The sequence below is a fragment of the Bombus huntii genome, chromosome 1 (genome assembly GCF_024542735.1).
Source record: "Bombus huntii isolate Logan2020A chromosome 1, iyBomHunt1.1, whole genome shotgun sequence".
NCBI classification, from domain to species: domain Eukaryota; kingdom Metazoa; phylum Arthropoda; class Insecta; order Hymenoptera; family Apidae; genus Bombus; species Bombus huntii.
The window spans coordinates 6,091,988-6,117,964 of NC_066238.1; the positions used below are offsets into that span (position 1 = coordinate 6,091,988).

The window sequence follows — 25,977 nt, forward strand, 5'->3', positions numbered from 1 at the left end:
TGCCATTCAGTACCTCCGCTAAAATTGTGTACGTCTTCCCTTACATATCAAGACCAGTCTCTGCAATACGTGAGACCACTGTTAAGCAACTAACAAGTTTTTTTCATTTAATTGCTAAATAATCTACAGCACGTACCATTGGAACGCTTAAGATTCTTGCAAAGACTTCGTAGCAGACAGAACACAATAACTATTTATCGTATCTTGCTAAAAAGTTGCCATTATCAAAGGATGATATAAGTACTCGGCATATAATCGGTTTGTGACATGATGTTAAATGGTATTCATTTCCACATCTGTCGGGACGGACAGTCGTAAAGACGCGCAAAAATCTGATGGGATGAATTGAGCACGCAGGACGACGTGTCGCAGAACGAGCAACGTTACATTAGTCAAATTGCAATGCCCCGAAGAAACGTAACAATTCATTTCGCGACGTCTGTTCCCTTGGTGCGACGCGCAAGAAAGAAGAGGAGGACTGACTCGCGGAAGAACATAAGCGCGCATTCCTTAAATTCTGAGGATTCGTTCCATCCGTATTGCGAACGCCAATAATTGAACCTCGTCCCACGTCTCGTGGAGACTCGGTGCAATTTCTGAGCCGCGCTCGCCGACAAAGGGATGTATTGATTTAATAACACGCGTCATCCGTCAACGAGCAAATAAAATATCAACGTCTGTCGCCTGAACTCCTGCGTCGAATCGCGGTAAAAACCGATCGCGACCACGGTTATTCGCTGCTGCGCGATACAGTACGCATTTACTCGAGAACCGCGTATTAAATCTGGTAACCGGCAACCGGACAGGCGAAATTGCTCTTTCTCCGAGTAACGATACGAAATTGCCTTAGTAAAATAGGCTTACGGCGCAACAACGGAGGGTAACCGAAGAAAAAGAAAGGGCCACAAGAGAACGTAACAAGGATTTCATTCAAGAAAAGCGAACGATTACGCGAGAACGAGAACAACGTACATCGAAAGACTGACGGATGCCATCGTGTCTTTCGAGACGCGTTAAATCACTCGGGGCATGCCGAGCCTCGTCTGTCTTCACGGATGGCCTACTATTTGCCTACCGTGGCACGGTAACTTTTGTAATTACAAGTTGTCCAAGTTTCCACAGATCACCGGGTAGATAGGTCTTCGGTAGCCGGACGATCGGTTTCCAGCTGCTAGGCTCCGGCCAGCTCAAAGAAGAAACTAAATTGCGCTTCGTTAAACCGCCTACTTACCAATTTCGATCAGGGCGTACGTTTTTCTCGCGTGTTCCCTTTCTTATCGTCCCATTACATTGAAACATTATGTCGCCGCGAACCTTGAGCCGAGTGTTACCGAGAGACCGGGCCTGGCAAAAACCGGCTCGACCCATTCGATGCTGAATCATTTCGTCACTAACGGAGCCACCTATCAAAAAGTTGCCTTCGAAACGTTCGATCGCGACCAGAATGGCAGTGAGTGGAGCACCACGGAAAGATCAGCCAGGGTAATGTTTATATCGAGAGGCAAGACTTGGCTGGTGTTACCCTAATGGCGTTTAGGATGCTGCACGCGTTTCTTGTTAAACTGTTCACAGCGTTTGCTTATTCAAAACGACCGAAGGTGGTCGACACGCGAGGATTTTCTGAAATTTCACCGATTAGCGTGAACGTGCAATGTAATTTTACAAGGTATCGAGTGGAAAGAGCAAAGTAGTTTGAAGAAATCGAATTAAACGAAATCTTGGGGACCGGCGAAAGTATTCCTTTGCTATATTCTGGCTAAGCGATGACAAAGAAAGAGACAATTACGAAGAAATGTTTATAACAACGAGAACTATTTCGAGGTAGAAAGTTTGTGAATAAAGTTATATTTCGGATATTCAAGATCGCGTCGTGCGTGTGCGTCGAAAATAAAAATTACAGAGACAAGATGTAACGCAAAATCTTAAGTTTCTTCTCAAATAAAATTGTACCTTACGTTTTGGGACAAATTTTCAAAGTCGCATCCTTGCATGAAACGTCGTACTTTCCGAATTTACATAAAAATACACATAGCGTCTACGATAAATCTCTCGTTGAAACATTCCTCCTTTTGGGTATACACAACACAATGCATCTCTCTGTAGCATATACCAACGCCATATTGTACAACGACATATTGTGAAGCGTACAATTAAAATTCTGACACCCGAGATACCTCAAAATATAAATCATTAGAAACACCGAGCACCGTTGCAACCGATTCATCGCCCCTCGCCATTCTCACCGGCGGATGAAATCGAAAGGGTAACGTCTGATCGAAGCAACAAACGAACAACTTCGCACCCGATAAATAGACCACCGGTCCCCCACGAAGATTCTTCTCCTAATATTTTCCCAAAGCAAAATAAAAAGGGGGTTAAGAGGATCGTGTATGACACCTGGACGGAGAACGTCCGATCCGGTCGGTCCAGTTTCAAAAGCGTACAAAGATAACACGGGGCGTCGTATTGAACACGCGCGCGCTCACGTACAGCATAGATTTTCGGCTGTGGAACAAAAATAAAGACTCCTTCGTCGATTCTCGATTCGCCTGGTTCCCCTGCCATCGTATCTGGTAGCGTGGCAACGGCAGAAATAGGGGCAGGGAATCAAAGAAGTCCGCCATGATAACCCGTGACTCACCCAAACCCAAGGGAGGGATTCGAACAAAAAAAAAAAAAAGAAAGAAACAAAAAGAACGGGGTGGATAGAGGATCAGGGGAAAAGGAAGGAGAAGGCATGACGTTGTCGAAAGAGAAACTACCCTTGCCCGTATTCGCACGGAATCCATGCGAAATTTCGCGACCCCACTCCCGAGACAGAATAAACTCGACGAAGGGTGGCTTTTCTGCCCGCCTCCCTTGAAGCTCCGACCCTTCCTCGGAAGCTAGGGGTAGCGAAAGACGATGCTGACTGGCCATCGAGCCAGGCATCCTGAGCACCGACCCACTCCCGGATAGGTGGAAACTGGCCGGAGGATTTGGGAAAGGGTGTGGTCGAAGGTAGCGAAATTTATGCTAATCACCATGGCCTTTAAAGCCCTCGAAAAGCGCGCGGGTTAAAAAGAAGAAGGGTTCCCGTGCGTAGCCTCTCTCCTGCCAGCTCCATCGATTTTTCTCCCTTCTATGAACATCGCCCGCCACGTATCGGCCGTGATGTGTGAGTACCCGGTGGCGGTGTGGGTTGGGAACGAAAGAGAGGAGAAACGACCCCGTACGTACGCGCCAATACAGCCCCGTTTCGAAACCCATACAACGAATCGTTTCGAGCGTTCGTATACGCGGACGCACACACAGGCGCGTTGCGTGAAAGCGAGAGGGATGTGCGTGCGGAGCAAAAATATTGCGTGCGTGGCCCGGCAGTGTCGGAGCGACGAAAAACTCGGCCGGGCAAGCGACGAAAAACGTGACGCGCGACCGATCGTCTTCCGCGGCGACTCCTCCACTTTTCGGGCAGAAACTGCTCCCTCGGCCGTGTCTCGCAGTTCTGTTTCGTCTCACTGTGCTCTCGTCACCGCGTCCCGCGATTTCCTTCCCCTGGTGTTGGTGCATTTACGGAAGAGGACGGTGAAAGCCCTCGACGTTTTGTCGCCTTTGTCGAACAGAGATGGACAAGGATCTGGATACGCTGCGCATTCGCACCTGCGTCTTCGCCGCGACCAACGCGAACGCATGTGTCGATATGCCGGATGCACGTGCTGCACCGATGCTGATGAGGAGTGAGTAACGAAGCACGGGCACGGAACTTGTGTTACTCTACGATTTTTCGGACGTTTCATCATCCCGAAAGGCTTCGCGACAGACGAGATTGCATGTGTCTCGTTCACTGGCCAGATTCCGACACATCACCCGTCGAGATATTTCTGGAAATTTCGTTTCGTTTCGTTTTGTAACCACGTTGATATCCGGTATCGCAGTTTCGTGTATCGTTTTATTAACGCTCAAAGGATTCCCGGTGATTGGCAGTGCGAATGAATTGGAGCTGATTGGTAACGAGTTTCCAGATATTTTCAGAAATAATTGACGAGTGTGTCGCTGCTTCGACCGGTTCGCCTTGATTAACACGTCTCTCGCTGTGTTTTATGCATGTATATTCGTGGATTGAATATAGCTGCAGCCTTTTTTCTTTTTTTTTTTTCTTTTTTTATTGGCATTTGTTATCAAAGTGCTTTTTCATCGTACTCGATCCTTTGACGTTCTACTGGAAACTATAATTTTCTAGTCCATTGGCGCTCGATTATATAATGTTTATTCGTTGCTTTGGAACGCAAAGTAATTGATGCAAGCTTCGTAGAAATCTGTGTAACTTTTGTTGGCTACTTAACCCTATTACTTTGACTTATATTATTATAATCATATATATAATTATATGGTAATTTACAAATATTCCCAAGTGTACATATACGCTTTCTACTTTACGTATTTTTCACGGTCATAAAAATAGAAGCGTGCTTCGCTAAGCTCCACGCTCTCATTGATCATCGGAATCGTTCGCTTATTCAAAATGGCGTACACCCCCACTACGTCGTGTGAGTGATGTTCTATCGAGCACAGTGACACACTTCAAACGACAATTTCAATCGAAACCAAATTAACAAAGAAGCTCTCTATGAATAAGAAACCTAACATACTGTTCGCTATTCTACAATAGCAATCTATACCGACTAAAGGAACGATTAAATCAGATATGTAAATCGGCATCTTTGTGTACAACTTTGTCACGAATTAAGAAAACCAATTAACTTTGTACCGCATAAAGCATCGTTAAAAAAGAAATTTCGAAAAATAGGACAGAAATGTAAAATGATACTACTTAAAGCGAGAGCATCAGAAACGCATCACAATCATACGTATCTTTTAATTTACCCCTCGTTACGCGCTATTAGTTGGAAAATTACTTGGAAAGAATAGATTCGAACGAGGATACAGAATGATCAAACGAATATCATTCGAGGGTAAGGACGAGGTTAGCGAAGAAGATGAAGACGAAGACGAGGGCGAAGAGGACGAAGGTTGCCCGAGCACCGTCTACGCGTACGCGTGGGTGTATAGCACGCGTGCAAATAGTCGCACGCATAATGCAAGCCGCTTGTGTGGGCCAGCCGCCTCGGCATGCCTCGCATTTACAATTCAATTTATATATCAACGGTAAGATGGTGGCCGCGAATAAATCCTCGCCGCGGCGAAAGATCCCGACGCGTTTTCCTGCGTGCGTCTCCTCGACGCGGCATGGCGTCGCTTTTCTAAAATGGCAGACGCTTTGAAAGTCGCATGCATTCGCTAAGAATCGACGCTGCACGCGATAGAAAGCGACTGTGGTATTTGTATCGTTTCTGTTTCTGTGCTTTTCTCATTTTTGTTTCGATGAAAATTAAAATTTAACGAATATTTCGTAAAAATGAAAATGATTTCTTTCCTCGTGCGATTAATTTTCATGCTTTTGATACATTTGATATACCTGTTTTTCATAATAAAAAGATTAAATTTAATTAACGCCGGGATAAATAACTTTGAAAATATTGGATAGTGAAATAAGATTTATTTTTTATAATTTACTTTTACTATACCTTTTCTTTTACGGTTTTTAATCAAGTAAATGAAGTTGTCTTTCGCACTGTCTTTGAAAAATGAAATACAGAAAACTTTCGCAAGCATATAAAAGAACATTCGCATGATCATAGCAGGTTTAAATATTTCCTTGAATAAAACATGAGGTGTGTTCATTTTCCTGAGTCATTGCATTCATATGTTAATACGGAGGTCATAAATAAGAAATAATTTTCTTCTAAAAATATTTTTAATCTAAAAGTTACACTTTCCTCGCAATATATTACTATTGTAATATCGGAATATATTAAAGGTGTAATTTTGTCCGATTAATTATAGTTTATTAATAATGGATTGAAAATACAGATATTAGTTAGACAGAGAAACGATGTTTGATTAACAGGAAAACTAAATGCAACGCTCGTATTTACATCAAATAACTTGACAACTATTTGGTAACTCTCTCTCTCTCTCTCTCTCTCTCTCTCTCTCTCTCTCTCTCTCTCACTAGCAACTCTAACACTCGACAACACTCGCAACTCAATTCTAACGACTCTATGCTTCGACGTCTCGATCAACTCTCTCAACTCTACTCTTCGATGTCTCGATCAACTCTGACTCTCGCAACACACACACTTTTCAACTTGCATACTCTGACCTCTCGGTCATCCCCCCTTAAAACACGAAACCGTCCTTCTGCTCTAACGTTGTTTATTGTTTTTCTCACATCACTGTAAGAACTAGGTGACTTTAGTCACATAGGCGCACTTAAATGTAAACGAACCACAGAAAGACGACGTACACGGTTTTTTCTAATTTTAACCGACCTCTAATTCAAATTATTTTACGATATTACACTATATTTATAGAAAAAGAAAAATCATAAAAAATAAATCTTGTTGTACCACTCGATATATTTCCTAGTCTTCGTTCCAACAAAAATTAACTCGTTCTAATATTCTAACTTATTTTGCGAAATTTGTAAATTTGGATAAAAAGCATCGAAAGTTTCTAGTTTTTCGCCTAAACCACATATATTTTGAGCCACAGTACAAACGAAGAACCGAACAATTCTATTCGCATCAGTGCCTAATATTATTAAACGCTAAACATTTCAGAAATGTAAATTAATCTTATATTATCAGTTTTTTACTCAATACCTTTGTTGTTTTGTCACAAACTAACAAAGCTTAACCTGGAGTACAACATTATTTGTTCACTGTTCACCAGTTCATAATTTTGATGTTAATAAACATACGCAGTAACAAGAGATAAGCTAAGTCTGTAACTAGAATATTTAATTTATTCGATTGCAAAAAGCCAAGCGAGTTGTGCGATATACAAGATACTTATTTACACGGAATCATGGAAAGTGTCTTAAAACACAGGCGACGTTAACATAAGTTATGGTTACGACTTTAAAATGAGGCTCGTTTCCTTGTTACGGCTATGATTTATAATTTTCTAACTATCATTCTCTGGTTCTTCAACGATCGCAGTAAATTGTCCGTCCTCGTTACTCTAACTACATTTTTTACGTCGTCACGCTGTTATTTTTAATGTGTAAAACCGCGACAAGATAGGCTATGAATAACATTGTACTAAAGTATCTTCACTGGCATAAAAATATCGCAAAGTAAGATATTCTACTTAAAAGCTGTCGTCAAAAGTAAAATGTAAATTACAGCGAAACATTACACTTTCGTACACTTTCTCTCTACTAGAAATTTAAACAATTCGAGATCGAATGTAGCGAATATTAAAAGGAAGATATTCCGAAAATAATACTTCCGACTATTTTACACACCACTTAATTCGTTTGTAATCATATTCCAATACAAGTATGATATTACCAACATTATGTTAACGATAAAAGTCGCGATACTTGAATCCCGAAGTATCTTAACAAGTGGCTTCCATTGGAATATCTCATATTAATAACTCGAAACTACAATTACGCCAGCGTAAGCAACCATTATCTTCGTGAAAAAATTCTCGTTAATAACGTACCGGACCTGCTGGCAGGAATTCCATTTTCTCGATTCCCGGCCGAAAGATCAGAAAACGCGTACGCGTACACCAAAGAAACTTCCAATAAATATTAATCACGCTATTAGAAGCCTGATCGATTCCGGGGAGAATCGAATCATCCGCGTTCGAGACGATCGTCAAAGCGATTCCAAAGGAACGATCGCGTCTCACCTTTCGTTTGGCGAGTATATTACCCGATGAGCGATCGATCGGATCGAGCGATCGTAGAAACGTTTCATGGATCCGTTTTCTCACGCAGATAAAATCTGGTGGCGCGATACTCTCGGTACGGGCGATGGGTAGCCGAGTAAATGCGCACGTACACCGTGTCGCAATTATTACTTGAAATAAGTTAATTAATAATTGATTTCAATTGATTTCAATAATTGGTTTTTAATTAATAATAGACTGCTTAGACGAAAGTTAAATCAATAAGTCTGAAATATTCAGTGGAACCATCTTTAACATTAATATGTTTAAAATGATTACTCATAGTGTATGCTAATTTTTTACTAATTATATATTTGCAAGAAATATTTTGTGACTTCTGTGTACACTATTAGATTGATTTCCAATTTTACCTATCATAACAGATGTGTTTCAATGACAATAACATTTTTTAATGTTTTATATAACACATACACACCATAGGAAAATCTTCCACTGTATATTATATAGACATGAAAAAAAATAATTTTAAGAAGAAAGAAAATTTCGAGGAAAGGAGCTGATGTAGGAATTAAAAAAAATTTCAATTTTTTGTCGTATATTTCTAGTCAAAGGATGCGATAATGTTGCGAATAATCTATCATAAGGTTGCGTTTATTATTTCGGGTACGGATTAAACAACCTTTTAATCTCTTGATTTGCCAATTAAGCCAAAGTATTTGCAATATTGCAGCGTGTTAAAAGGTAATACTCGGTGGTTGGTCTTTATAATATGCACACCAATGTGCTACGATAATGGCGTCATATACAAGGAGTTATAACTCGTTTACTCGCGGTATGAAGTATAATATACGACCTCTAACAAACATTATGTATTAATATCTAATATATGAAACTCCCTAGCAAGGTAAATTATTTGCCTAAAGTCATTCTTTATCACGACTAGCTATTCCAGCTGGTAAAATAAGAAATTACACAACGTAACATATTAGTTTTCCTAAGATTTTATGAAATTTTCCTTCTTCTATCGATGTTCCTTATCTAAATGAACGCTTTCTCTTTATTTCATGTTTCGAACATGTCCCGCCGATTGCATTGTAGCTTTAGGTTTAGGATTTATTTTTTATTGGTATTTCCTCTTCTGTTTGACAATTAAGTGATTGCGGGTTTTGTTATTAGGTGGTATTGACAAAATTCGCAATCAGTTACCAACTCAATATATCGAAAGAATAGATATTTGAAGCAAATCTTTTTTTTTGGCATTTTAATAACTGCAAGCAATTGCTTGGTCGATTGCTATGCTTGTTATCGTTTATTAGATATAACATTACGATGCTATATTGTTTATGATCTGTACTAAGTCGCATAAATAGAGATGTAAGTTTTATTTATGACAATACCTTAAGAATTTGTAAAAAGTGGCAGAGGAAAAAAATAACCACACGATATAACATTGTCGAGTTTACGTATTTATCGTAATAAGAGTGAAGATAAATTGCAAGTTGATATATTTTCGTTAAAAGTTTCAGAGCAATTTCAATTTTATCACGATAAGTGTACAGAGTAGAAAATTTCACATTTCGGAAAGTAGAAATGCGTTTAGAGAGGATAGTGGCGGGAATATGCACAATTTCAGATGACTCATATAGCACATAATAAAAGCATATTATAAACGTCAAATTTTGTAAAATTATTTAAATTTATAGTGATGTAGGTGTATTTTTTAATATAATGATTTTCTAATATTAGCGATTAGTATACTGAATTCTTCGTCAATACAGTAATTCTATCAGGCAACTCTTTCTACTTACGAATCACTCAAACTCGTTTGACATACGTATAACATACGTATAGATGATCTGAAAATATTCATAATCTATACGACTTGACACTTGCGACTAAAATAGAAAATATTATTGCGTATTGGTGATTAGCATACGTTGTTAAATTTTTCTCGCGTTTAACGTGTAACGTACATATGTATATCTCTATATACGTATATGCAGAAATACATATAGTATCGCGTACGCGATTTTTCACTTCCAACGGCATCTACACGTGTACGGTATAAACGTTTCAATCGTAAAACGAACAAACTAAAAGCGATGAAACGAATCTCGAAAAGAAACTCAAGCTCCATCTTGCTTACACCTGTACGATAAATTTGCACATCCGTGCATCGTTGCATCAATGTGTGTCCGAAACGAGGTCCGAAACAATACAGGCGCGCATGATCAAACACGTCCCACGTAATAATCGCGATGTCCGTCGAGACTGTCCGATCGAAGCGAGCGGCTCTTTCTGGTTGTCCGCTCCCTTTTCGTCTCGAACGTCCAGTGGTTACCGACATTCAGATCTGTCGGAAGCATTTAACGACTGTCCGTTCAGCTTATTCACGTAGCTGTACGCCAGAAGTGTTTCAACGGAGGCACCTACTCATCCACTGCGATTTTATGTACACCACGATCTAACGAGTGTGCCGGAAGTCCGCGGACCACGGACTACGCCACTTCTTCGAAGGTGAAATACCAGTGCACGCGTATAATACACGTGCACACACGCATACATATATATATATACACATATAGATATACTTGTACATGTACGAGCAGAAGGAAACGATGGAGGAACGAAGGAAAAAGGTTGAAATCTCGACCAGCGCAAAGCTGAGATTCGCACCCTTGGATCCCTAAATTACAACTGCTTCTAGCACGTGAACTGCTCATTACTATAATACATTAATTACAGTCTGTATACATTGCACCGTACTCGAATCGAGCGTTCCTTCGTTCTTCTGCTGAACGTCTTCAAGCTTTTCCTGCTGCCCGATGCCATATGGCGTCATTAAGTTTTAGAGGCTGCTTCCATGATATTTAACGCGTAATGATAGTAAGCAGCATCATAATTGTTAATTTCCGGAATGTCTGAGAGAGCGCCCCGGGCTTTCGATAAACCATCTCTGCCCCTCTCTTTCTTTCCTTCTGTTTTTCCCTTTTCTTTCTGTTTCTCTTTCTCCCTGGTTCCCGGGCGTTAGCCGGTCGAGTATAATGCTCGATCCGGCAGATAAAACTCAGGTGAGGAATAAGTGAGTTCCTCGCTCGGCTGGAGATTTGATTTGGATAACGGCTGGATTTATGCGAAGGCTCGAGGGACTGTCGTTCGCGGCATTTTTTAGTCAGACCGAAAGCTAAGTTGCGCTACAACCTCGCGAGCTTGCGTAGCCACGATCGAGGATCGTTAACGTTAGATACATCTTTCTCGCTGAATCGTTCGGATATAGTAGCAGCTTCGTTCAGAAAACAACCATAATACCAAGGTTTCTTATCGAAATACGTACAATTTTCAATGAAAAGTCAGCTTGAAATCTATCAACTTGAAAGAAGCGAAAGATATGAAATTTTTCCAACATCAAACTGGCATGTGAATATTTGAATAACGAAAGAAACGTCTGAAATTTTCATTCACCAAGCTTGTTTCGTGAGATGTATAGAAATTATACGGTTCATTTAGGAGTAGAATTGTTAACAAGGTGCGCATTCACGAGAAAAATTTCAGCGAATTCCAGGATGAGATATCCAAGACAGAAGCAGATGAAACGGCGAAATGAATTTGCCCGGAGGCCTCGGTCATTTGCCAAAGAGTAATTTCCGGTACATGCGCCACAACCTAACCGCCATCGGATTTTAACGATTCCCAATTAGTCTCGTTGCTTCGCAACTAATTACGAATGAGCCGTGACTCGACACAGTAAATGTGAATCTATTGCTCGATAAACGTGGCTAGCTTGGTAGCATGACAATCGTACAAAGCATAAAACGCCTAAGCCTGATTCATGATTGGAGTTTACGGCACAGGTTGCGCACGTCTTTTTCCTCTTTCCGATCTGTATCTTCTACGCGCGTACACGTATCACGCGTATGTGCGTTTAATCCACGATAGTCACGTTTCGCGATTAAACTAATCGCGATCAGGAATCTCCGGCGTGATGAAAAATGGGAATTAAACATCGAGCAGAGATTCCATTACGAAGAAAATTGAGAATTCGTCCAGCAAAATTTGAAACAACAATCTTCTTTTACGTTCGAGCTTCGTAATCATACCGCGTGTTGCAGTCTCTTTTTCTGGATGATGTTCAACGTTGGAGCAAGAAACTTCGAAGATGAAGGGAATCGAGATGAACAAACGCAGCAAGTTCAAACAGCATTAAGAAGATCGAATGAAATGCAAAGCAAGTGTGAATGAGACTAACGGCATTAAGAAAGGGAGACTCGAAAAAGATCGCAAGTGTTCTCCGACAAAAAGCGCAAACGCTCGAGCTGTCGAGATTCCCACATAAAAGATCCAATGGTTTTTTACTAATGTGCCGTGTGCACACATGGAAATATTATTTTCTACGATTTCAGTTACCCACGCTGTCTTTTCTACCATGTTGCAACAAAGAAAGCATCGAGCCTGGCTCAAATATACCAAGGGTTGTACACGTTCAGAAACCCGACTAGAATTCAGCTGTTGGTGGGGGTTACTACTTGTCTGAATCTCGTTAATAAGCTAGTCAGGATGTTTTCCCCTCGTGCAACGAGCTTGCTCTACCTTCGTGGATCCCGTTTTCGCTATGGCGTCTAGCACGGCACCTTAGCTCGCACGATGTTCATTTGCTATGTGCTCACTGTCCAACTCGACCACTTAAATCACCCCGTATTCCCACTTACTTCTCAGTTGTTGCGTCCGGAGAAGGAGAAGGGTGCAAGAAAAGGTGGTTGATCCGAGGAATGTCTCGTACAACGAGCACGTTTAATACGATCTCTAGCAGCACCCTTTCTTCCTACCTGTACCTGAATCGATCTCATTGTGCACGGATTGCGTCATTTTCGCGTAAACCGAATTGTTCCCCCTCCCTGAGACGAATCTCGATTATAAGATAGACTACTAAAATAAGAGTAAAATGCATAACATAGTTTTTACGAGAAAAGCAATCCCCGGCTCTGTTACTTTTATTCTCCTTTCAGCGCGATCTATCGATACGGACGCGGTGCACCACGATCCATGACGAAAGCGAAGCAACGAAACACCAGGCGGCAATGGAATCCGAGCAATCGCGAAAGATCTAATTAACCAGCTCGATAATAGTCGCGAGATATGCGCCGATGAAGTGCACGGGTGCACGGCTCGAGACGCTCTTATCGAGCACGAGTAACAATAAATAACAGCTCGAGAGCGGTGAGATTAAACCGAGCTCTCGGATTAATTGCCCGACGAAGTGGCAATGCACGATCTAGCCGAGTAGTTGCAACAGCGAGGAAAGTGTCAATGACAGGGCACACAGCTAGCTCTGAAAACACGCTCGAGAGAGATCGTTGCTCGACTGGTAACGAAAAGAACCGATTATTAATTCGACGATCGCTGGATCGACCGGTATGTACGAGCCACGAATCCCACGAGGTGCTAAATGGTCCACGAACACAGATTGCGCAAACGGTAATTCCCAAGTCGAGATACGTTTTCAGCGTAACGAAGAAACGCCCCCCGAAATCTACCATTACCTGTCTCTTGCACACCATGTGCAACGGACTATTCGTAACGAATCGAATCGTACGTATCTCTGTAATCTGTTTAGAAGACAAGATCCTTCCGAGCGCTTGCATCGTGGAACACGGTGCTCGTACTTTTCGCAAAAAGTTAGCCGGCACGCAAAATGGGTTAGGGTGAATTATAATAGGTCCGTTCTTGCTGAACACGCGAATTTCCGTTAGCTCGTATAAATATCAGCTAGTACCTACGTGAACTCGTTTCAGACAAGTTGTCGAATCGCTGTATCTGTAAATCGTACGGACATAGACAGCTCTGTGAATAACGTTTTTGCCATGTTATAAGACAGATACGCCGGTGGTCGGTCAGTTATTACTTATAGCGTATAATGTAATAAATAATCGCGCTGGCAGCCAACTGGTGACATTATAATTACGCGGCATTTCGATGATATATGTATACGCGCGGAAGAAAGGAGTTGCTCGCGAAACTGACTCAACGTTAATTTACATTTGTTCGAATATAGGCCTGTGCGCGTACTTTCAGTCAGATTGCAGTGCATCGAGGTTAAATCGGTAGATTACACTACCGTACTCGCTAATACCGTGGGGCAGATGCAAGTTTGCTGTTTCGTTGTGTAATAGAATTTCGTAGCATTCGATCGATTCCTCGTTTCATTAGAAGCACGTGATTCTTAGATTTCCCTCGTCGAAAACAGCTTCAATTGGATTAACTTCTGACATTGTACGATATAATCTATTCTCTAAAATATTTTCTGACGTTCTTTAATAACTCACACTATTTCATTCAAATATTCATTTACATCGTCGTCACGAAGGATCTCAGTTGCACCATTTTCTGATGTTCCATGATATAAAGTCGCTACGGAAAGTATTTGCATACCGTTATATTCGCTGGAGCATTAAAGTAGCGATCAATTAGGTCCAGATATGGAAACGAAATATACAGCTTGATGGGAAAACGCATTATTGGAAAATAAGGATACGTGCCAATACTTTTTGTAATGACTGTATTTTGTGAGATATTTCCTGCCGTTTTCAAACAATCCGCACTTTTTGGATCGAAAATATTCATATACATAGGCTAAATATTAAAATGCAAAATTGAGATCGCACGTAGCTGTGATCCTGTTGTAATTCTTGACTTTTCGTGTTTCGATCGCGTTTGAATCTTCTAACATAAGAAATTTGTTAGCGACAGAATAGTACAATAAGACCGATTGAAACGACCGAAAGAACACATCAGGGTTAAAAATGCAAACGTGAAACGACTTGTAAGAAGCGCTGACGTTCTACCATAATGGTTAAAGAACACTAACATATGTACATAGTTTACGATCTCCAACGACTACAGAGAAATTATTCACCACTAAACTGCTTAATACTTTTCGTTACAGAGGAACGCTGACAAATACAAGGAGGGTAACAATACAAATACGATGAAACGACGAGCTCCGACTCCGCCAGTCCAGTTTTGGGCGTTGCGCCGTGCAAAGGGACCAGTAAAAGCTGAGGGTGATTTGGGCCTTAGTGGTCCTGTGGTGGCTGTGTATGAATCCTACTGGCCTGCTAAGTCCCAAGTAATCCTCAGCGCGCGCAGCAATAAACGAGTGCATAACCGCGCAGTTTCGACGATGAATCGTCAGCTTATTTTTGCCAAATAAAGTAACATCGCGTCGTGTCGAACATAGAGTTTCGAGATCGTTAAACTAATTGCACGTGAACTCGCGCCGCGGGTGGCTTTTTATTGCCTCATCGGCGAAAACAGACAAGATTTCGTGGCAAGCACATTTTTATTCCGCTGATCCTTTTTTTCTTTGTGAAACTGTAACCGTCCAAGTACGTGACTCGTTAAGTTTGGTGATTTACGTCCTTTAAATCGGCCCATTAATGCTTAATGGGATACCACGAGAGAAGGACTCGCAAAGATATGGCGTATCGATTTACGTGCAAGCTTTTAACGTAGTTAATGAAAATCGATTTAAGAAAGTGTTGATCGAGAACGGAGGACGGCGCACAATGGCCTTATTCATCACGGCGAAGCTGTCAAGATCGATGCAACGTAAAGTAGAAAAAAAAAGAAGTAATCGACGGCCGATTTAATCATCGTGATACGGCGGGCGTTCGGGATACCTAACATAGCATCGATGCGTGTTACAGAAGCTTGGAATTTTAAGTGGCTCCCGGGAGGCGTCACGACACGACCAACGTGTGAGTAAGTTAATTACAAGTCTGTCATATTCCTTACATATTTATCGTCTTTCTAATAACATTAATATCGGCCGGTTGCAGTACCGGTAGATTATTCTAGATCGGTATCGGTTCGCAATAATTCGCAGCGAACCTTGGCTGGCGACGTTCGCGGAAAAAGCGACAGCGATCTGAACGCGAAACGCCTGAAATTATTGCAATACACTGTGTTAACGGTTATTAAACGGAAAACCGAGACAGCAAAAGGCGTGAAATCATCGGAGCTAGCGGTATCCGAATATTAAATACTTCCTGACGAGCCGATGATCGTTTATTATCGCGAGCGAACATTTCCTTCGCGGAATATCTTTTGTATCGAAAAGGCAAATTGGCCTGCTCGAAAATTTATTTGACGTTGCTTACCTTTCTGCGAACCTTTCTTCGTGCAGCATGAGATCGTTCGAGAGGATTCTTAAGTGCTCTAGTTAGTCGGCAACCACCCGCTATGCGACCGATGTTCGAGCATATGCTGCATCGCTCGAGTAAGCTGCTCTTCGCGAACCGGGTACTATTCTTGTTGCCGATCCGAACGATGCTATGCAGAAGGACTTTTTTAGGTCTCGCTGACGACCATGCAACAAGCATTGTGTTTTAACGGGCATACAAATTTAATCGTCCTCCCGCGGTCGGGATACGAAAGCCGAATACCGAGTTCGATGCAAAGCAAGCGTCGCGTCGGTTCCTCGTGTTCGACAAATTGTTACTAAAAGCCGTTCGAACGGGATGATCGTAAAACACTCGCGGAATATATTGGAGACCGGAGAGATCGAGTGGAAATGAATGCAAACGAACGTGGGATAGAGTGGCGATGAAAAGGGGTATCGGAGCTTGTTCGCGAAACGAACGAACAGGACGTGGGAAAGAAGAGCTAAAATTGGCGAGAAAAAGAGTGAATTCTCGCGTGGCTTTTAAGGCTACTCGTAGGTGAAAACAGCTCGAGCTTGTTTTACTTTATTGATCAAAACTTAGTCGTGTTTCTTGAACGCACTAACACTGATACTTGTAGACTTGCCTAACTTCTGAAAAATTTCCAAATGTTACAAATTCTTCTTCTATAGATGTGTGTCTTTAAATTTATCGTCACTGATTATTAACTGGTCATATTAAGATTGCATTTCAGTAAAAATGTACTGTATACTTACTGTTACAGTTTGAGATTTAAATCGCGATTTCGTAAATTTTTAAATCGATGTAGGAAATCGATTATTCAACTTTAATATATTCACACATATTGGATGTATAATAAAAAATTTACGTTTCTTTCTATGTACAGATTGAACTTATCGAATAGTTATCTATTCAAAGAAAATAATATTACAAACGCTGTAAAGATAATCACCGACCTTGATCAAGCGAAAACTACTGATTCTTATCAATTGAACTAGATTCTTATGCGTACTTTTCAAGAATTTTAAATAGTAATGCAAATAACGTTGCATTTCAATTCTATAAAAATACATGATTGATCATAACTAATCATAAATAACTAAAACGTAAATGTGATATGTTACATCTAAGATACTTCAGTACGTTACTAAACAAATTGTATAAATGCAACGATATTTTCGAAAAAAAATGCTCAACCTTAATATTTAAACATCTTTCAACAAAAATATATGGATTCTCAAGCTATTATCAAATTCACTACAAAATATGATTAACTTCAACCATTCTTCGACAGCACATTGTGATCGTAACACAAAGCTATCAAGAGATTTAACTACCTAATAAAAACAAGATTCTCGTTCTCCGTGGAATCTCAATGATCGTCTTAAATCAAATTCAGACAGGGTCAAACGGTAGAATTTTTAATCAGGGAACTAACTAAAATTCCAACCAGATTTTACTGCAAATAACGAATATTTCGTATCTAGTCGTAATACCAGAGACGTATGAAATCGAGCTATAATAATTACAATTGCTGTGCTGCCTCGAGTATTCCCCTTTTCGCTTATCGAAACGCATAGCTTGCGTTATACAGCCACGAATACGAATTTATTAACATCTGGCAGAGATACGACCTTATTTAAATGCACGCGCGCATTTATGCACCGCGTAGAAATATACGAGGACGAAGATCCACTCTCGCACCTTCTTCTTCTTCTTCTTCGTTCTTCTTGTCCTCGACCTGCACCGAGTGCATACGCCCAACCGTTGTCCAAGTCTCTCGACTACCGCGTAAGAAACCTAAGCTAACATGAAACTGGTATCTATAGACGTCTAAGGAGATGTAATGGGAAATTACACGAACATTACGGAGAAAAAATATGATAAGTACAATTTTGTTGATCCTCTGATATTAATATTATTTAATGGTTGACAGGATATACTTTAACGTAACATAGTTAAAAAGAGGAATAACCTATTAGGGTGCAAAGATATACAGTGGCTATAAAAGTATTCGTACATCACCATTGTATTTATGATAGCATTTACATATTAATTAATTTGATCCAAGTATATTACATATCATATGTAATGGGGTTTTCATGGTATCAAATAAAGTTGATGTCTACTATGAAAATGAAATGTAAAATCTGACAAAAAGAAGAGACTCTTCGCTGAAAAACGGGGATATGTACAAATGCTTTTTGTGGCCACTGTAAGCCTCTTAACAACAGATGAAAAATTCATGTGAAGAAAACTAATGGCATACCCTATATCTAAAACATGATAACAGATACTTTTGAAGTTGATATGATTTCATGTGAATTGAAATCAATCAATATCCTTAAGATCTTCTATATTTAGATTCGTATAGTCTAGTTAAATTGCATAAGAAACGTAATAAGTAAATGTTGCTTCTAATTAATAATTGTAATCGTTAATTTGTTCACCTTAGTACGATTCTCATACCGTTATTACAAATCAACCAAAGCATCCGGATATTTATAAACATAGCCATGTACATAACTTAACAATACATGGCTGATTTACATAAAGTGAATGTGTTAAAAATTAAACGACATTAAAACGCGTAATTTACATACACCGAAGTGTAAAGAAAAATGTTAATCACATAAATGGTGCGTCTACGTTTTAGAGACTCGTCAACGTTAAAACGAGTAATAACGTAGCAACCTTCAAAGGATACTAAACCAACTCCTTTTCCTAGCAACGAATCGATGAAACTTCGTGTACGTGTACGTAAAACAATGAAAGTCAACTATTATTGCGGTGTCTACCGAAAAAAATTTCCGTAACATGCCTATTATAGCAAGGACCTTAATAGCCCATGGAAGTCTGAACGTAATTCCATAAAGGAGCCGACCTCGTAAAACTGCGAAAAATTTCTAGCTGTTAATACGGAATTATCGCCGACTCTATAATAACACGTAGCGCGGTTGGCAGGATGTGAATTTCAAACAGAGTCCGCAAGAACTTCATCTGTATGCGGAGATACGGCATCTTTTTTTACGCGGTCTGCTTTTAACCAAGATATATGATACGATGATAACGACGTTTGCAAATCATACTGCTTGTAAAATAACCACCGAGGAAATGGAAACAGCTTGTACGAAAGTTTCGAGTGCTCTTCGGTGGAAAAAGCACCTTACGAAAGCTTCGAACGTCGTTCAGAGAAATATACGTGACGAAAATGAAACACTGTAGTGGTGTCATTAGAATAGCAGCTGCACAAGAGTCAAAGGACGACGCGAATTGGGACAAATAAACTCCGCCGCAAAACAATGAATGAAGATACAACCGTCGAATGAAGACGAATTTGAATTTTCCGATTCTCCCCCGACTCTCTCCCGAGTATAAATAAACGTACGCGATCGCGAGCGAGAGAGTATCGAACAGTATCGTAGAGTATCGTACAGTATCTACAGAGTATCTTCGAGCATCACGAGTATCTAACAGTACTTATAATATCTTCGAGCGTCTATCGAGTTACGCGACGAGCATTTACGAGTATTTATTCCGCCAGTTTTTTTGCGATTTATACTTCGTACTAATGACTCACGTATACGGCTGTATATTAATTTATTATTTTAAATATATTCGACGGTTACAACAACGAGCAATCTCGTCATTAAACTTCACGTACCAACGTTCTCTTCACATAAACATCTACAGAAATATATATATATTTCGACATGCTGCAAATTCACAATGTGTCAATGAAGAGTTACGGGGCGCCACGGCGCTTTCAACTGCTATTATACATTTTCGAGATAAGATGTTAATTTTACAGGTCGACAATACGAGAAGGTATACCGATATCGTCCTACCGCCTGGATTATTCTCTTCGACCAAACCGCTATTGTTTAACGGAAACGTATATCTCCACTGTCACCGTCAGTCTTAGAAAGAACACTTCTTCGGCGGTCTTTGCGATGAAAAACTACGAACGAAGATATGCAGGGGGCAGGATCGACTGTGCGTAATAGAAATGGCTAAGGTATGAATAAAAGAACACGCGAGTAAATGCAATGATTGATTTTAATTGATTTTACGAAGCGTCGCGAACGCAAATTTCTTAGTATTGTTCTGGGAAAATTTGAAACAAAAGATCTATTGGATTGACAACTAAGTCATTGCGGATTTTGTCAATACCACTTAATGACAATATTGCAAATCCAATATTTGTGGAAAATATTAAAGAACAAGATGAAGTATTCGCGCTTCAATTAGAAAAGAAATTTGTTTTATCCTAATAATGCATAATCGCAGGAAAATAACACTTGGTAAATCTGCATGCTAATTGTGAATTATTACCCTATCTGTCTCTAGATTTACTTTTATATATCTTGAACAATATAAGATTCTATAAAGCGTTTTAGCGCAGTAAATGTAGTTGCACATGAATCGGGAGAGACTCATATTATTGTGACTTGGAACATTAACGTTGTTTTGGTTTTCATTCAAAAGTAAACAAGCTCCGGACAAAATATTATTGCCATTATTTGTAATCGTCAAGCGGAGTCACATTTGAACTTTTTATAATAACAACTGTAGTCACAAATAGACGAACGTGCAGTCTAAGACAGTTCAATAGTAGAGTAATTAACGAGTAGAGGAGTTGAATTGTTTCGAGCGAGCGACGATTACGATCAGTGTACGCTATTTCTGTACTTGTATTCACAGTGATTTTAATATATCGATTATTACGATTTTACCACTCGTCTCTTTATTAAACGAATCGACACGTTTAATAGCCATCTCGAATTGGATTTAAAGAAACCGAATTTTAATAATATTTTATATAACCAAGTATTTTGAAATCGTACAAGTCTTCCAAGAGAAAAATTGAAAAGTTACTGAAAACTGCTAATGATATGTTATTCGTTAAAAAGTATGATTAATAGATACGAGGTTCCACTTTGCAGCGCTTTAAAATTACATATCTACATGTACAGAAGTACGAAATTACTTGTGATAGTGATTTGATATTTATCCCACGCGAAAGAACCGAAATATTAAAAATTGTTCGAACTTATCACAACTTGACTGGTTACGACAACCCCAAGGACTCGAGAAATGAGATATATAATAAGAAAATGTTGACTTTCGGCTGACATAATTAATTTTAATAATCTAAGAGCAGAACTTCACGCCTATTTACCACTTGTACGTTTCGACGTTTCCCTAACAGTCAGTCATGCAAGTTATCTTTCTACGAACGATTGATTACTTGTCAGACTGATCGACAGAGCAGAAAGTGACAAGTCGAAACTGTCCCACGCCGACCGTGCAACTCCTACCCTGGTCGAAAAGAAACTCTCGTCCGGATAGAAACGGTATTACGTAGGGGAACGAAGTCGTATCATTGTACGATGCAGTGCTGCCGGGCACAGTAAATCTCATGGTCTATAGAACTCGAAGAAATCATTACAGTGCAGTGGGACGCAGTATATTGCTGTTAATATAGCGCAGCACGCCCTTTTAAGCTTCGCTCCGTGCAGAGAGATATATACAGGGTGATCTCGTAGAGAGCTTAGAACTTGGCCAATAGAAGTTGAAAGGCTTCTATACCAGAGGCCCGAGGAAGTGGAAATTGAATGTGATTTGTTGAAGATATTGCTTTTGTAACATATCGTGCGTCTGATATTGAATTTTTAATCGATTTGGTTCTAAATTAGTTTGAAGCTGGTGATCACTAAACTGTAATAATGTATAGAAATATATTCACTTAATAATAATTGATATTGCGGCAAGTAAACTATATCGTTGTGTATATTACGATAGTTTATTATTATTTATTATTTTTCATATATTGCGTGATTTAAAGGAAGATCAAATAATTTAGAGGCAAATGTTCACCGGACAAGATAAAAATGAGGTTCCAAGTTAACTTCTTACTTCAACTTGCAACAAGAAAATATTCTGCGTGATGATATTCAAGATAGATTAAATGATTAGTTAGTAACATATAAGAATAATAAAAAGGTGAATAAATAATGCAAATGACCAACGTAACACAACACATTATAGTAATATGTTTATATACGAACAACTAATATCGTAAAAAGCGTTGATTATGTTTCCATTAGATTTAATTTCCAATAGAGATTAAACCGTCTTCGATTGTTTGATCTTTTCTTTATATATTTACTTTATCGCTGTATTCGACGTAAATTTGTGAAGAATCGGGCTGATATTAGATTTTTTAACATACTGTAAAAATATAAATAATATAGAAATTAGTATAAAAGGTGTAAACTTTATCTCGAATATTTAATAAAAATTCGAAGGATACTGCTATAATCGCGATAATATCTAATCCAGAATTTCTTTGCAGTAAAGTTAGGTATCTATGATACGTGATACTTTCTGAAGCAAAAGGTGGTAGGAGAATGTCGATCGATTCAAGATACGGTCAGTATACAAAACACAAAGAAAGAAGGACTGTAAAGTGCGAAGATTCTCGCAAATGCCCGAGGTGTCGACGAAGAGAGAAGCGTAAAATCGCAATAAATCAATGTTAATGGCGCTATAGCTAGATGCTGCGAATCAGGCAACGAACAAAACATCCCGTCGTAACCGAGGATCTTCCGCGCTATCGATGCATCAATAATATTTAGTGCCGGAAGTAAGTTTCGCAAAGAATATCATAGAACGCCTCTATTCAGCATATCGTGTTCAATATTCGTTAAAAGTATGATGTCTCGCGAGAAGACTTTAAGGCCTCGAATATTTTATGTCGAAAAAGTTTGTTTTTTAATGCTGCGTATGGGATATTTCATCGTACTTTAAGTACGATTTTCAGTGCCTTGGAACATCTACAATATATTTAATAGCCCAATGTAGTAATAAAAACTGCACAAAAATGGTATTTACTAGATTCGATGCTGTGAAGAATGTTTTATATTTATTCAATTCTAAGCAGCAGTGTAAAGTAGGAAACCTGCAAAAGGTTGTTAACCTTGTTGTTGCTTTGTCATTTGTTTTGTCACTTAAAAGTAGACCATTAAAAAATTAAAACCGCTAGAAGATAATATGCTTGTTTTGTTATACGAATTTATACTAAAGTTATTTTTCAAATTTTAGACAGTTATTGAAAAACAACTCGAGAAACTACTCTTGAACGTAATCAAACCAAATTTATGAAAAACAGGCTCGAGTGCCCTTTTTCTTTCATTTTAGTTCTCGAGTCAGAACACAAATTGCAATGACAAGGCACAATAGTAAGATACCGCACAGTGCCACATAAATCAGCAAAAGCGACATAACTGTCCTCTATCGGCCACACTATGAAGATAAATGAATAAGATTTTCATAATTGGCCGAGGAGTGTCCCTGCAACTTTTTTATAACGATAATTCGAAAATAGCGTTTTTCAATTTGTGTCAGTTTTCACGAAATGGCGCGATATGTATTTCTATGGTTTTCCAAGAGCTGCCTCGACGATTCGCCGCAAACCGCTCGTCCGCACAGAGCCTAACCTGGTAGAATACTGAAAGCCACTCGTGAGATTTCACATTTGAAGTTGCAACATTTCTACATGCTTACTTGATTTGACAGTAAATCACAGATGAATGTTAGTATCGATCTTTTATCTTTTACAGCTGCTATTACGATCGGCAGTAAATATTCTATTTTATTACTCGGAAATTTTATCACCTACCGAATAAAATAAAAATTTATGTTTCCTACAATATTCGCACTCTAATAATGTTTTGTTTTACATGCCGTATCAATTCGACGTTGTATATTGTTCTTACACAGCGATAAGGTACGTCTCATGAAAATAAAAATGCAATTTGATTTCAGATGTGGAAAACTGTACGAGATCGTTTTGGATTTCGTTGAGGCAGGGTTGGGGTTTCTATGCGGCATGTGCCTTGCTTTTACAAATGCAATGCCCTTCGAAATCCCAAAAATGTCCAACGCTTGTCTACGTTACGAGAATACAACCAAAACAGCAAACTGTTACTCGACATAGCTCTAGTTCAAAGTTCAAACTCGAATATGTTCGCCGAAGATGCAATGGATATTTAATGTGCAATAAACATTAAATATCGGATTCTGTGTTTGAAACAAAGAATTACGCTAATTCCATTTTCAAAAAAATATTTTAGTTTCAACGATACATACATACAATATATAAACAAGATGTAATTATTTGTAGTATTTTAAGAACTGAATTTTTGATAAATTTTTAAGTCAATCAACTACAATTTCTTTATTCACCATACTTGTTAACTTACTTATTTAACGAATAAGTAAGTGTCAAATTGGATATTATACAGAAATTCCTGTTGGTTGTCACATTTTAAAATTGTTAAAATGAAGAATGTAAGTAAATAAAAAAGTATCCCAATTACCTTATTTATAAAAATATTTATTTAAAAAATAGTTATACTAATTAATAGTAAAAAAATTGATCATCTATTTTATATATGTGTACATAATATATTTCACGGAGTTAATTATTTTACATTCTAAAGTTTAATGTCATTTGTATACCCTAGATCCGTTAGAAAGTAGAATTAGGATAATCTTTGCAACGACTGAATCAAACATAACAGAAAAATATCAAAGATATGACTCACCGGTTTGAAGTCTAGCAGCCGTACTCGCGGGAATCTAACGCAGCTACTGCGCCGTGGAGTCGCATCGATATTTTCATTCTCTTGATCCCGATAGTTCCGAAAGTCCAATAACATTCTTCGCATTTTGAACGATCGCGAATCTCTGTCCATATAGATTAATCGTACGCGTACACTTCCCAAAAAAGAACGTGCGATAGAAAACACGTACAACAATCACTATGAAAATCACTATAAATTCCCGAGAAAACTGTCTTACTGTCAAATAACTATGTATCTCGTACGAAGCACAACGAACGAATCTTTCAATAAACTCTAATATATTATTCGATAAACATTCGAAAAAGCAATTTCATGACGATAAATCGAACTGATCAAGTAGTACCAACTGAAATTAGTTACAACTGAACACAAGCAACCTTGCAAATACGTACCGATATTACAATTATTGATATTCTATCGTTCGATAGCGAATCATTATTTAAACATGAGATAAGAAATAACGTATCGTCAAATACTTAATTAAATAATCGTTAGAGTTAAACAGAAATTTTGCTACGTCGTAAAATTTGTTCGAAAGCATGGAGAAAAATATCGCGTACCGAACCACGCGCAGGACAACGTTCGACTGAATAGAATTTGACAACATTCGTGGACGTTACGTGCAAGGTCGCGCGTATTTGAAAATGTAAACATATGTAACGTATCGACGATCCATAAAAAATTACGATTATTTTCGACGTCTGTTTATACCTTCGTTTTATCTCGGAGTGAAATCAAATATTTCCTATAATAATAGAGGGTAAGAAATAATTTCTATAGAAAATCTTTATTCTATTTCTATATCGCAAGAGTTCGCATTTACGTATGCATTTATATGAATTGTTACAAACTATTTTTTAATCTTGTGGCTTTTTACAAATTATTCTATAAGTAATATTTATGTTAAATGTTCAAAAATAGGACTTATCTATTCGAAAGATTACATTGATTTAATGTATTAATAAATTAATAAAAAAATATTATAATCAAATATTAAATTTATTAATAGGAACATATTTATTGTAATAATTCTAACTCTTTGTTCCATCTTTTTCGGTAAATCATTAATTTCTCAAAAAATCTTTGAAGCCTTAACTTTCTTTATAGGGTTTTGTAATAATCGAATGAATCGATAATTTATAAACTTAACTAAGAAATAAAGTGGATGGAGTAATTATTTTCAATTACACATTCTCTTTAGTTTATCTAACGCTCGTAATAAAATAAAATTCCTTTCTCATTCATTACACATTAACATTGACTTTTCTTGCAGATATCAATTTTACAATCTTTCTAATTGCTGGTTGTAAATTTTAACTGGAAATTCAAAGCGCAAAATAAGAAAAGACATTAGTTATGGGTATGACCTGATAATTTGCCTCCTGTGTCTAAGTCGATAT

General features: G+C 38.6%; 1 protein-coding gene across 1 annotated transcript in view; it reads right to left on the reverse strand.

Annotated features, from left to right (window-relative positions):
- LOC126872687 (protein cortex-like) overlaps positions 1 to 25,136 on the reverse strand; it is a 250,345-nt gene extending 225,209 nt beyond the window's left edge. The window contains exon 1 of the mRNA XM_050632813.1: positions 24,539 to 25,136. Within this exon, the coding sequence (XP_050488770.1) occupies positions 24,539 to 24,688 (150 nt within the window). The 5' untranslated portion in view covers positions 24,689 to 25,136. The remainder of the gene's footprint in view (positions 1 to 24,538) is intronic.
- Positions 25,137 to 25,977: the final 841 nt, after the last annotated feature.